At 48.7% G+C, this 13744-nt stretch overlaps 1 protein-coding gene across 4 annotated transcripts in view; it reads left to right on the forward strand.

Annotated features, from left to right (window-relative positions):
• The window catches only part of APLP2 (amyloid beta precursor like protein 2), an 82643-nt gene that overhangs the window by 53040 nt on the left and 15859 nt on the right, over positions 1 to 13744 (forward strand). For 2 of the 4 annotated variants that reach the window (XM_077894188.1, XM_077894189.1), the window contains exons 4-9: positions 5761 to 5873; positions 6616 to 6812; positions 7121 to 7329; positions 8345 to 8512; positions 11399 to 11529; positions 12519 to 12593. In XM_077894188.1, coding sequence (XP_077750314.1) covers positions 5761 to 5873; positions 6616 to 6812; positions 7121 to 7329; positions 8345 to 8512; positions 11399 to 11529; positions 12519 to 12593 — 893 coding nt within the window. The remainder of the gene's footprint in view (positions 1 to 5760; positions 5874 to 6615; positions 6813 to 7120; positions 7330 to 8344; positions 8513 to 11398; positions 11530 to 12518; positions 12594 to 13744) is intronic. The other 2 variants (XM_077894190.1, XM_077894191.1) reach the window with 1 other exon arrangement.

Consider the following 13744-nt stretch of genomic DNA (forward strand, 5'->3'; position numbering starts at 1 on the left):
TAAAATCTAAAAAAAAAAAAACACAGAGTAATACTAATCTGCTGAACCCCCCCCCCCTTTTTTTTCTTAGAAGCTTCTGATAAATGTAGCAAATGCCAAAAAGTAACAGTGAAATGACAGAACCAATATTGGGATTGAAATGTGTTCCTCTTTAGTTTACTTGTTTAAAAAACTCGTTTTCTTTTCCCTCCCTCCCATCCTCCCTTCCTTCCTCTTTTTAAAAGATTTTATTTATTTATTTGAGAGGGAGCACAAGTGGAGGGGAGGGGCAGAGGGAGAAGCAGACTCCTCGCTGAGCAGGGAGCCTGATGCAGGACTCGATCCCCGGGATCACGACCTGAGCCAAAGGCAAACCCTCAACCACTGAGCCACCCAGGCGTCCTGCTTTTTTGTTCTTTTAAAGTTCATATTTGAACATCTATTCTGTACTACTCTTTGGAGATACATATCTTTGAATAAAAGACAAACTTGGCCTTAAGGAGTTAACCAACTGGTTGAAGGAGGAGGGTTGAGGATATAAGATGTGTTTCTTGCTTTGTTTACTTAATTTTTCTTTTTCTTTTTAAGTAGGCTCCATCCCCAGTGTGGAGCTCAACATAGGGCTTGAACTCACAAGCCTGAGATTGAGTTGAGCTCAAGAGTCCGATTCTTCTTCTTCATCTTCTTCTTCTTTTTTTTTTTTTTTTAGATTTCATTTCTTTATTCATGAGAAACAGAGAGAGTGTACAAGCAGGGGGAAAAGCAGGCTCCATGCAGAGAACCCCACGAGAGAAGGCAGATGCTCAACCACTGAGCCCCCAGGCGTCTCAAGAGTCAGATTCTTCTTAACCCACTGAACCACATTGGCACCCCTAATTGTTTAATTATTTTTAAAATTATTTAATCACTATGGAAGTTTTTCCATGTTAAATATAGACACAAACCATATTTCCTGTGACCCCATGGTATTCCATGTATGTAGCTACCATCATTTAATCCCCTATCTATTGATGGGCATTTAGGTCGGTTCCAATTTTTGATATTAACACCACAATAAATATCTTTATTGGGATGCCTGGGTGGCTCAGCGGTTGAGTGTCTGCCTCCTGCTCAGGGTGTGATCCCAGGGTCCAAGCATTCAGTCCCGCATCGGGCTTCCTGCATGGAGCCTGCTTCTCCCTCTGCCTGTGTCTCTGCCTCTCTGTGTGTCTCTCATGAATAAATAAATAAAATCTTTAAAAATTTTTTAAAAAATTATCTTTATTTGCTTAATTATTTCCTTAGATTATGTTGTTAGAATGTTAGAATTACAATTGACTCAAAGAGTATTCTTTTTTTTTCTTTTTTTTCTTTTTTTTTAAGATTTTATTTATTTATTCATGATAGTCACAGAGAGAGAGAGAGAGGCAGAGACACATGCAGAGGGAGAAGCAGGCTCCATGCACCGGGGGCCCGACGTGGGATTCGATCCCGGGTCTCCAGGATCGCGCCCCAGGCCAAAGGCAGGCGCCAAACCGCTGCGCCACCCAGGGTTCCCTCTTTTTTTTTCTTTTACATTTTAGTTTCTTGTCAAATTGAGTGGTGTTTATAATTCTCTTCCGGTTTTCAGAGGTCAGATAGATTGATTCAGGCATGGAATAGCTAAGGATGGGTGGCACTTAATATTACAGTGTAGCATGGAGTTAATTTTTAAATCATTGGCACTTTAGAGGTTTTGGTTTTAAACTTCATTCTGACATACAGTATTTGAAGCATACTGAGAAGCTAACACAATATGCTGGCCGCTTGGTACTCATCATACTGATTCAAGTTCTTCAACATTTTGCCAGGTTTGCTTCATCTCCATCTTATTTTTTCATAGTTGTATTGAATATTCCAAAGCCTCATCCTTCCTTCCCTTTTCCTCCCTTCTTCTCTCTCTTGCTCTCAAGGTAACCAGTGCCAATCTTGATGGCATGTTATTCTCATGCATATTTTTTGGTTTTGAGGGGAAAGAACCAGAATTTTAGTGGCTTCATTTTTAAATAATTTTTAAATTTTAATTCCAGTGTAGTTAACATGCAGTCTTTTGTTAGTTTCAGGTGTATAATATTAGTGATTCAACAGTTCTCTACGTTACTCAGCACTGAGGACAACTGTACTCCTTCAACCCCATCCCCTGTTCCCCCACCCCACCTCTGCCTCATGCATGTTTTTATACTTGTGCTATATGCATATGTACCTATAAACCATTTCTTTTTCAGTTTGGAAGCTTACATGAATGGTATCATTCTGTAGTTGACCTTTTATTTTTATTTTTTAAAGATTTTTATTTATAGAGACACAGAGAGAGAGAGAGGCAGAGACACAGGCAGAGGGAGAAGCAGACTCCATACAGGGAGCCTGACGTGGGACTTGATGCCGGGTCTTCAGGATCACACCCCAGGCTGCAGGCTGCACTAAACCACTGAGCCACCAGGGTTGCCCTGTAGTTGACCTTTTACAACTTGATTTTGTTTTACATCATTTTGGGGGTATGACTAAAGTGTGATGTAAGTAGATTTCATTCAGTTTTAACCTGATATATAGTATTCCATTGTATTATTTTAAAACTCAGTTTCTTGTGTCGATAGATTATATATCTAGTAATAAAATTGCTGTTCTAAATTTTTTTCTGATGTCACAATTGTACATATAAAATCAAGGTTTTACAAATTACAGATTTCTGTATGATAACTGTAATTGTATATGTAGTTTCCTTTGTATGAAGCTGTCAGCTTAACACTTCAGCAACATTAGCATCAGTAATTAGAACTAGCACACTTATGTGCTGCTGAGTGCTTACAGTGTACCAGGTTCTGCTCTAAGCCTTTTTTCTTTTTTTTTTTTTTTTAAGATTTTATTTGAGAGAGAGAGAGTGTGCGTGAGGGATCACATGTAGGGGGAGGAACAGAGGGACAGGGAGAAGCAGACTCTTCGCTGAGCAGGGAGCCTGACACGGGGCTCAGTGGGGCTCGATGACCAAGATCACAACCTAAGCCAAAGGCAGACGTTTAACCAACTGAGCCAACCAGCTGCCCCTGCTCTAAGCTTTCTGTGTGTTCCAAATATTATGTCATTTAATTCTCACAACAAGATAAGGAAATCCAGGCACAGAAAGGTTAAACAAGCTGCCTAAGACCACTCCGCTTATAATGACAGTGCTAAAATTGAACCCTGGCGTTTAACCCTGTGCACACTGCCTTTTAATATACTCTTTTGATGGTTTTGTCATAAATATAAAAATTGCCCAGTCAATACAGGATAATCCCATTAAGACAATATGAGTTAGTGGTTGGATGTCCTAGTTCAAGTGATTTCTAACTTTGTTGAGTATCAGGATATTTTTTCCTAATAGAGGCAAATCCTCATTTACCGACAGGGATTTGGGGTTTGTTGAGCATTGATTGTGTCTAGTTGATTAAAAAAGTTTATGTATATGGTCTACCACGTTAGAGCCTTTAGGGCGTCGTACATCTAACTTACTACTTTGTTCCTGCGTTTAGTGTCAAATGGAGCTATTTGGCCCTCACATTCCCTTGTTCTGACAGTGGTGTACAGCATCATTACCGGGTGTGAGGCTGTTTTGATGTGGGGAAGCTGTGTTTACAGTTCCAGCTTGTGATGTCAGAGCACATCTTCCCCCTTGAACAGGGCTCCTTCTGCTTGCACTTGGATCATGGAAGGGTTGACTTCTGTAGTGCCCAGAGACTGAGCAGTCCTGGAGGACCAGGCTGTGGTGATGAACCTTAGGAGGTGGGTCTGAGTGGACTTTCCACTAGTTCACAGCCCTGAGACCTTTCTCAGATTGGATGACTTTCCTTTTGCACTTCATTTCTAAAGAAAGAAAGAAAGAAAAGGACACCTCAGAGGTGAGCCTGCCTGCTTCCTTTCTCCTGCCCCTACTTACTGCATCTCTTCCTGAGCTGAGCACATATGTCTCTCCCTCTTTGTTTTCCTCTGCTGAGCCCCTGTGTGGAGCTTATTGGTGATCATCAGAATCTCCTGGAATGTTTGTTCAGTGAACAGTACTGATGCTACCCTAGACCTGCTGAGTCAGAATCTCTGGGTGATGATCCAGTGATATATGAATATGTTTTTTTAAGTAATCTCTATACGCAATGTGAGCCTTGAACTCAGGACCCCGAAATCATGCTCTACTGGCGGAGCCAGCCAGGCCACCCCATTGATAGGTGAGTTTTTAGCTTTTTCTTACGGAAGTTACAAACATGTCCAAACACAGAGAGAACTAGTACCATTAACCCTTATGTACCCGTGGTCCAGTATGTATCCATCATCAGTTTGCGAGCTGCTCTTACATTGTCTGTGGACCCACCCCCACCTTTCCCTGAGTGTTTGGAAACGTATCACAGACAGTATTTTTTTTTTCCTATAAATACTTCAGTGTGTATTTCTAAAAGAGCACATTCTATTTTTTAAACAGCTATGTGCATTTTTCTCCCAGCTTTGTATGTTTAAAAAGAGAACTTTAAAAGAGACCTAGAGAACACAAATGTGACAGCAAATACCTCTCTGCCCTTTCCCGAGGTTCTCTGGATTTGCCTTCTTTATCTCATTCTGTGGCTGTGTCTTATTTGCCTTTTGTTGTTGTGATTATACCCTTTGAAAGTAAGTTAGGACGTCATGACAGTTCACTTCTAAATATTCGGCTTATTTCTCTTAGGATCAGGGATGTTCTCCTATGTAACTATGGTAGTCACACTTCAGACACTTTTTCTCTAAATGTCCACAGAATGTCCTTCCTAGCTTTCCTTTAAAAAGTATCAAACATTATATTTGGTCCACAGTAATTCCCCAGTTCCGTCTTTTTAAAAAAATCTTTCATGACTTGTTATTTTTTCTTTAGTTTAGGCCACTTGTTTAAATATATCCCTGAATTTGAATTTGTCTTATTGTTTTATCACGATTAGATTCAAATGACATATTTTTGGCGGAAAGACCGTGTAGTGATATTTTCTTCTTAGCACATCACATATGGCAGCTTGTCATTACTGGTGATGTTAGGCTGGTCACCTGGTTAAAGTAGTGTCTGCCAGAGTTTTTCATCCCAGAGGCACCCATTCTCTTCCATCGAGGAGTCTTACCTGAATCACTTATAATGGTGCTACGTTTTTAGGTACACAGAGGGCCAAAGTAAGATTCACCCATACGTTAGAAGAACATCCTTACGTTCTTGGCATTTTGTATTAGGACTAACGTGGGCTGGGGTGCCTGGGTGGCAAAGTCGGTTAAGCATCGGACTCTTGGTTTTGGCTCAGGTCATGATCTCGAGGCTGTGTTCAGTGCAGAGTCTGCATGAAATTCTCTCTCCCTCTGCCCCTCATCCCATCCTCTCTAAAATAAGTAAATAAGTTAAAAAATATGGGCAGAAATAGGGAAGTAGGAGGCTAGGAATATGAATTCCTGTGAACTCAGAGGCAGTCGGGAGTATCTGTGTGTGTTTGACATCATGGAATGGAAGGCGTCTCTATTCGTGTGTTGTGATAGCCACACAGACTGTAAGGATTGGAGTCTGGGGAGAGTGAGCAGAGTCCCAGGCATCAGGACTGTAAGGGAATGTCAAGCTGTTGTGGCCCTTTGCCTGGAGCCGTAACGTCCCATTGACCTTGGAAGAGGACGGAGGCACATCAGCTTATGTGTATCTGAGCTTGCTCCTGTTTACACCTGACTGTATAATCTTCAGGATCTTACCACCTCCAACCACCATCAGATTTGCTTGTAACAAAGCTTTCTCCTTTCCAGTGGGTGAATTCGTAAGTGATGTTCTACTAGTTCCAGAAAAGTGCCAGTTTTCCCACAAAGAGCAGATGGAAGTGTGCGAGAACCACCAGCACTGGCACACTGTGGTCAAAGAGGTAAAAGAACAGATCGTGTATTGTTTTCCCTTTAAAAGACAAAGTAGCATTTTCTTTGAAACTTCCTGATTTCAACTTGATTTAATTTTCCCATTATCTTTTCAAAGTTTATGAGTACTTGTATCTTATAAATTAAAAATATTTGGGAGGGCATTTTTATAGGGAAATACAGTGTTGACAACCCAGCCCCTATAGTTAAGGATGTTGAAAAGGAAGAATGCTGTCCCTTGGGTTCCCAAGGAGGCTGTCCCAAACCCTAGCGCCTTAGAGCAGAAATAGCCAATTATAGAAAATCTGTGTCTTGATGAACGTGCTGTTGGCATTAGATGCCATTTCATTCTTCTGGGAGGAGAAATAGCCTTTCTTACACTTGCCTTCTGTAGTTAAGCTGGATCTCCAGTCAGTTTCTTTGGTCAAATTCTGACATCACGCCCTTGCGGTGAGGAGTGTGAATTATCTCTGACCACCTTTAGCTAGCCAGCATTGATGACTACAACTCCTTTTTCCTTAATTGTTTTTCTAACTTTGGGCTTTCCTTTGTTTCTGACCCAACTGATGTTTCCTCATCACAAGTTAAGCAAAATTAGTGAATCTTAAAATTACAGCATGGCAGCTTGTTGACAGAAAATTTCTGTGTCCCTGAGAAGAAGGTATTACGTAGTGATGTAGATAGGCATTTCTTTTGGGGACGATTTGACCGCATTCGTCAACGTTCTGATGCGGACTCACGGGTTTCTTTTAGGCCTGCCTGGCTCAGGGAATGACCTTGTATCGCTACGGCATGCTGCTGCCCTGTGGGGTAGACCGGTTCCACGGCACTGAATATGTGTGCTGCCCCCAGACAAAGACTGTTGAATCTACTGTGTCAAAGGAGGAGGAGGAAGATGAAGATGAGGAGGAGGAGGAGGATGAAGAGGAAGACTACGATATTTACAAAAGGTAAACCTCAGAGAAGACGAACCTGAAATGGTTCTGCTGTTGGCCGTGGCCTGCCAGTCCCTCCCTCCGGGCGCGGTGGGCTTCCCCCGAGGCCCCGGGAGTGGGGCCAGCTGGCATTTCCTTCTGGCCACAGCTGGTGGCAAGACTGCCGGTGGCTCTCGGCTCTCTGGCCTGTGGCCGCAGAGCTCACCGTGAGTTGAGCTGGTTTCCTGTCTCTGTTTTTGCGTTTCAGAATAGGGAAGAGAATCATTGTTGTGCGCTGCACATAGGAATCCGTATTAACCTCCCTTTTCTGCTGTGACCTCTAGTGAATTTCCTACCGAAGCGGATTTGGAGGACTTCACAGAGGCAGCTGTGGACGAGGACGACGAGGACGAGGAGGAAGGGGAGGAAGTGGTGGAAGACCGTGATTACTACTACGACACCTTTAAAGGAGACGACTACAATGACGAGAACCCAACTGAGCCCAGCAGCGACGGGACGATTTCAGAAAAGGAAATTACTCACGACGTTAAAGGTAACCCGACGTAAAGCCGTGGCGTTAGAATCTGTTTGGTGGTGTTTGCTTACAATTTTGGATTTCCCAGGTAAGTCCCAGGAGAGCTGGCGCTCCTGGGCGCCGACGTGAGGGCGGCCTGCAGCACGCTGGTCGTGCCCTATTCACGCTGGCGGCCAGGCTGGGGGTCCCGAGCTGGCCCACTCAGGAGGGACCCAGAGTGAATCAGAAAGTCTCGTTTGCATTGTAAGGACTTGACTGGAGGACAGGGACCGGACCAGAGCATCAGGGAGAGAGCGTGGTGTGCGCGTGGGCAGGACGCTTCCACGTGCAGCCCGAGGGGTTCTGTCCCCGAGGGGAGCCCCCTCCTCAGTGCTTCTCAAGCCCTGACCTTCTAGAACGGAAGAGACTTGCTTGGTTCTTTTCCTGGGTGTGCTCCCATCTCTAGGCCGCCCTGTCTGTGCCCCGGGCGGGTGGCACGGAATGACCGCCGGCGAAGGAGCCGGGCCGGCCGCTTCTTCATTCTGCCAGTTCCTCAAAGAAGGGGAAGGACGGTGTGAGCACGCTGGCCCGCTGCCCGGCAGCCTCCTGCTGGTGCGTCTCCGAAGCGTTGGAGACCTGAAGAATGATTTCGGGCTCCACGAGGCCAAACACTTGACGAGTCCAGACTTTACGATTCACCTCAGAAAACATAAAAAGTAAACCTGTACACGCAGGCTTGCCAGGGGCCTGAGTGGCACTTCCTGGGGTCGCGGCCACTAAAACAGCCCTCGCGCCCACGCCGCGCTCCTTCGGCCCCTGGCAGCAGCCGGTGGGCGCGTCAGGCCCCTGCCCCCACCTCCGAGACGGGGAGCGGGAGGCCCAGAACTCGACGTCGGGCTAGACGCCAGCGTGTGAGACACGCGTGTTGGCGGGCGGGCGGCAGCCGGGCTGTGTCGGCCTCCACTGAGGGGCTGCGTCCCCCGCCCCCCCGTAGCCTCGCGAGGCCCGCGAAGCCACTGCCCGTCCTGCTCACGCTCTGACCGTTTCCACACAGCTGTCTGCTCCCAGGAGGCGATGACGGGGCCCTGCCGGGCCGTGATGCCCCGGTGGTACTTCGACCTCTCCAAGGGGAAGTGCGTGCGCTTTATATATGGCGGCTGCGGAGGCAACAGGAACAATTTTGAGTCTGAGGACTATTGTATGGCTGTGTGTAAGACGATGAGTAAGTCCCGGCGCCGGCCCGCGCGGCAGCGCTGTCCTGTCGGCCGTGTCTCCCGGCGTCCCCGTGGCCGCGTCTGTGTGGTGCTCCCTGCCGACGCAGGTGTTTGCTGTCGTCTCCCCTCTGTGCTTCCTAGATCTAGGCCTTGCTTTCCTGTGGGCCGTCGCCAGCCCGGCTCTGTGTCCCGTGCTCCCCGTGGGGCTGGTGGCGGTGGGGTCGCGGCGGCCGCCTCGCCCTCGGCTGTCCGTCCTTGCGGGGCGCACACGCTGCGCTCCCCGTCTCGTCTTCGAGCTGCCCTGTCCTTGTCCCCCCTGTCCTCGTCCCCTCCGGGGTCCGCAGGCGGGAACGCACTGCTCTAGGGAGCGGCCCGGCGGCTGCGGGGCGGTAGCTGGTGCTCCCGTGTTTTGGCAACGCTGGACCGCGGAGCTTTAGGAAGTGAAGGAATTTTCGTCCACGTGTCCTTTGGTCCCAGAGGAAGTGCAGCGGTTCCACCGAGCAGGGTTCCCACGGCCGCGGCAGGAGGGCTCGGCTTTCCCCGCGGTCGCGCTAGTCCTTGGGCTCCGCGCTCATTCCCTGGCTCTGCTTCTGGATCTCGCCGGAGCAGCGAGCTCCTGCTCGCTCCTGGTCGCTGCTCTCAGGAGTCCTCGGCTGTAGCTTCCACCGGGTGTTCCCTTACATACCTTCGTGTGCCCCCCTCGCCACCCCCCCCCCAAGATGTTCGAATCCCAACAGAACACAGTAGGCTTTTAGCACCACCACCCCAGCTGCTGCTCTGTGGAGAAGCTGTTCTTAGGGGAAGTAATTGAAAGTGTGGAAACAATAGGAGTCCTTAGGGAACTTTGGTGGCAGAAACTTTTATGTTTTCATTTTTTTAAAGATTTTATTTATTTATTCATGAGAGACACAGAGAGAGGCAGAGACACAGGCAGAGGGAGAAGCAGGCTCCATGCAGGGAGCCCGACGTGGGACTCGATCCCGGGTCTCTAGGATCAGGCCCTGGGCCGAAGGCAGCGCTGAACTGCTGAGCCACCCGGGCTACCCAGAAACTTTTTTATTCAGGAAAGCTGGAGGCAGAGCCTACTGTGATGTTTCCTGCTTTGCGAGGTTGCTTAAACCAAGGGGCAAGGAGTCATAATCTGGAGGTGAAGCCCGAGGAATGCGGGGTCATGGAGGAGCTCCCAGAATAGGGAGAGGCGGTTGCTTCCTGGAGGATCACGCAGGCGGTGCTGTACGGGGACCTAGGTTCTCGAGGCATCGCGGTTCTGCGGTGTGCGCAGCTGTCGTTCTGATGCCTGTGGTAGGAAGACGGGCCACAGAGAAGCCCTGCGCTCATGTCCTGGTGGGTCCCCGGCCCCAGGGCTTTGACTGCCTAGAAGCATCACTGGCCACTGGTGGGGTTTGTGCCCCTCCCTGCAGGGATCCGAGGAGGGACGATGTGCTGGTTTCTGGAGCCGGCGGTTTTCCCACGGACCAGGGGGTGTGGTTCTGGTGTGCGTCCCCTCGGGTTTTCCGGACCAGGTCTCCAGGCCCACTCTGCCTTTACCTTTTGTTCCCGGGGGTGGAGGCAGCTTGTGGTTTGTATGATCTTTATCCAGCCCAGTGATAGGAACCAAAGACTGTCTGCAGCACATAAGCCTTTAAGCTGCAGACGATGGCAACGTGCGTATTGGCACCGACGGCTTCCGTGCTTTGACGTCCTCCCGACAACTTGCGAGTGTCATGGGGAATGGGGTTTGCGAAGCTGTACACTCTAGTTAATGTGAAAACTGGCCGTGGTGATCCTGTGGAAGCATACGTAGGAGCCAAACGTTCCTGACGGGGTTTTCGTTGTAGCGTGTAGGTTTGAACCTAAGTGAAATATGCTTTGATGGAAGAGCTTTGGAGTGGCTGGCGTGTAGGTGCGCATGTCGCTCGTACGGCTGTTTTGGTGGTGTGTTACAGCTACGCCACGTGGCATTAGGTAACTTTATTTCTGAGTTGAAGGCCACTCACCAGGTTTCGGTACTTCCTCTCTTAGCGCTGACGTCATGACACAGCAGGTTGTACGAGCAAGTGTCCTCCCTGGCTTGGGAGATTGGGAGTGAACTGGGCCAGTAAGAGTTTTTCTTGGGTATTTCCCACGGGGTTGAGGAGGTAAGCTTGTCATCTCAAACCTGCCCACGAGGTTAAGCTCCACTGCGCAGTGTTCACCTGCTGGGGCCCGTGAGCCCGGGTGCCGACTAGCAGTGAGGGGTGTGTCTGGGTGATGGGCTGGTGAGGCCAGGGAGCATCGTGGATCCAAACACCCAAAGCATCTCCACACTGTGCTGAGTCCTTGTCAGATTCCGCAGCTGGGTGTCGATCCCTCTTCTCCCTGGTGTTGGGGATGGGGCTACGACTTCTTCAGTCTTGTTGAAAACGATAAAAAGATAGCTAGAGCAGCTTGGACGGGCCCTACGCAGCCTGTATGCAGAGGCCGTTGGGCACCACAGTTCCTTTCAGAATGGAGCGTCTGGGGAGGTGCCTTCGCAGGTCTGATGGCCGCCCTTGGCTCCGGCCAGAAGCGATCAGGGACAGAAATCCTTAGTTTTTAGGTTTTAAGATTGGAGGAACCGAGGGAAGGTATGGTAGGTTCCCTTTTCTTCCCCTGAAGTCCCAGGGAGGTGCTTCGCTGGTACAAAGATGCCGGGGGGCGTGGACGGGCCTGGATGGGCCTGGAGGTCCAGTGTCCCGTCAGGAAGCGGGGCCGCCGTGGGGTCTCGGCAGACAGGAGCACCTTGTACTGAGAGCGTGGTGCTGGGCAGACGGGTGCATTCTGCAGGCCTGAGCTCGAGCCTCTTCCGAGCGCACAGCCCACTTCCCACGTTGGGCCTGACCCCCAGAGGGAACCCCTTCTGTCTTTCGTTTCAGTTCCCCCAACTCCTCTGCCAACCAATGATGTCGATGTGTATTTTGAGACCTCTGCAGATGACAACGAGCACGCTCGCTTCCAGAAGGCAAAGGAGCAGCTGGAAATACGGCACCGCAACCGAATGGACAGGGTAAACCTCGGCGCTCCCCTTACGCCCCTGAGGTGTGGCATCGAGTAATAGGGTTTCCATGGTTGAAGAAAAGGGACCCCGTCCCCCTGGATCGTCAGGCAGTGTTGCATGTGAGAGTTCAACAGGGCCACCCCTGGGCCAGCCTAGCCCCCTCCCCACCTCCCACCCCCTCATGATAATGTAATTACTCCGAGTGCTTATCAGTGCTCAGACTCTGCAGAGCACTCAGAGCACTTCCTGTAACCATTACATCCTTGTTTTTGTTCGCTGTTAACTAGCTTTTAAAATATTTTTGTATTTTAAGGAGGGAAACTTTATATCACTGTTGTAGATAGAAAGCTGGTATCGTTTGCCATTAGGACAGGTAACTAAAAACGTATTAGATAGGAGCAAACCTATATTAACCTATTCTAGCGAGATTCTGTTGCCTGCGGAAGGTTCTCAGTCTCCGCTGCTTTCTCAGAAGAGTCATAAGTGTCGGAGCAGCATGAGCATCCTAGTGCAGCTTCCTCCTGGAGTTACTCAGAAAGATTGAAAGAAAATTGAAAAGAGTTTTAGGTCTGAATCCCACCTAAAACCTCACTTGTCACCGGTCCCGGGATTACACTTTTGGAAATGTGTGTTAAATCTGTTTTATCCACAACAGTTCTGAGAAGTAGGTATGAAACCCGCCTCCACCCCGCGTTTTATTAGTGCAAGGAGACTAAGGCACAAAGACTTCTGAATAACTTGCCTGAGGTTATAAAACCAGGAGGTCATGGCATTGAGGCTCTGTTAGGGATGGTAGTGGTCCAGGACCTTGTGAGCAGTAATTCTGTGAACCAGCTTAACCAGCGCTGAGCTCGTGAGGGGTCATATGATGGCGATTTCCATTTGCAGTTTCTCATGTTAGATTCCAAGGCCTGGTGCTATTATTAGGAAACGGGGGGGGGGGGGGGATTGTTTCATAGAGGATTCTCTGGTGATACTGGCCTTGACCTTTGTTCCAGGTAAAGAAGGAGTGGGAAGAGGCTGAGCTTCAGGCCAAGAACCTCCCGAAAGCAGAGAGGCAGACTCTCATTCAGGTGAGATGCGTTCTCCAGAGATAGCCTCCAGCCTGGCCCTCCGAAACCCAGCCAAAGCCAAACTCCCAGGAAATTAAAGTTAGACACCTTCTTTCAGTTGAGAGCTTATGTTACAGGGAAGTTTTGACTGGCCTTTTTTTTTTTTTTTTTTAACCCTTCTCATCTGCAAACTGGCATTCTCTAGAGTCGATCACCCATAGTAGAAGGAAAGCAGACCGACCAGAGCGCACCTAACTCGTGCCAGGAAGCAACCTTAGCTGGCTGTGTCTGTCAGTTGTGCTCTCCTGACAAAAGTCCTCAGTCATCTTCATTCTGGGGCTGTGACTCAGTTTTCAGCAGTACTGAGTTCCCTCCCCTCCTTTTATTTATATATAAAAAATTTTATTTATTTATTTGAGAGAGTGTGCGAGCGCGTGGGTAGCTCATGTGAGTGCGGGGAGGGGGCAGAGGGAGACAGTCTTCAAGCAGACTCCCCCTTAGCGCAGAGCCCGAGGGGGGCATGGGGCTTGATCTCAAGACCCATGAGATCATGGCCTGAGCCAAAACCAAGAGTCTGACACTGAGTCGGCCGAGCCACCCAGGCATCCCCTGAATTCTTTTTTTTGTGGACGTCTTCAAAAGTCAAAAGACAGACAATAAGACCCTCTGATCCCCGTTCATCTGTAACTTTGCAAGCCTGTAACATTAGAGTCCCAGCAGCAGCTGGGTCCCCGTTGAATAGATGAGAGTGTGGTAGTCCCAGGGAGAGCAATTTAGGTTTCATAAACCTGATTGCATTTTAAATCAGTTCGTGTTTATGATTCACTGAACTCTGTCTTCTTGTGATGTTAACACTTAATTGGAGCACCTTTCCTTTTGTGTCAGTCACCTAGGAAATCTGAATGTTAATTTCTATGCGGCCGGTGCATCCTGTGCAGGGAGAGGTAGTTTCAGGGCCTTCAACTTTACCCTTCCAGCGGGCCAGATACTTGGCCTTCGGAACTTCAGTGTGGATGACTCTGCATAACCCACCCCATTACTGGGATATGTTTCAAGATATGGCTCCTGTTGGTCTGCGTCTCGGGATTTGGAAGTGGGTGCCTCTGCTGTGGTGTGGAAAGGACAGCATCGCTTCCCTCGCAGGGCACGTTGAGGAAGCCCACAATTGGGCT

The sequence above is a fragment of the Canis aureus genome, chromosome 3, assembly GCF_053574225.1.
Source record: "Canis aureus isolate CA01 chromosome 3, VMU_Caureus_v.1.0, whole genome shotgun sequence".
Classification (NCBI taxonomy): Eukaryota; Metazoa; Chordata; class Mammalia; order Carnivora; family Canidae; genus Canis; species Canis aureus.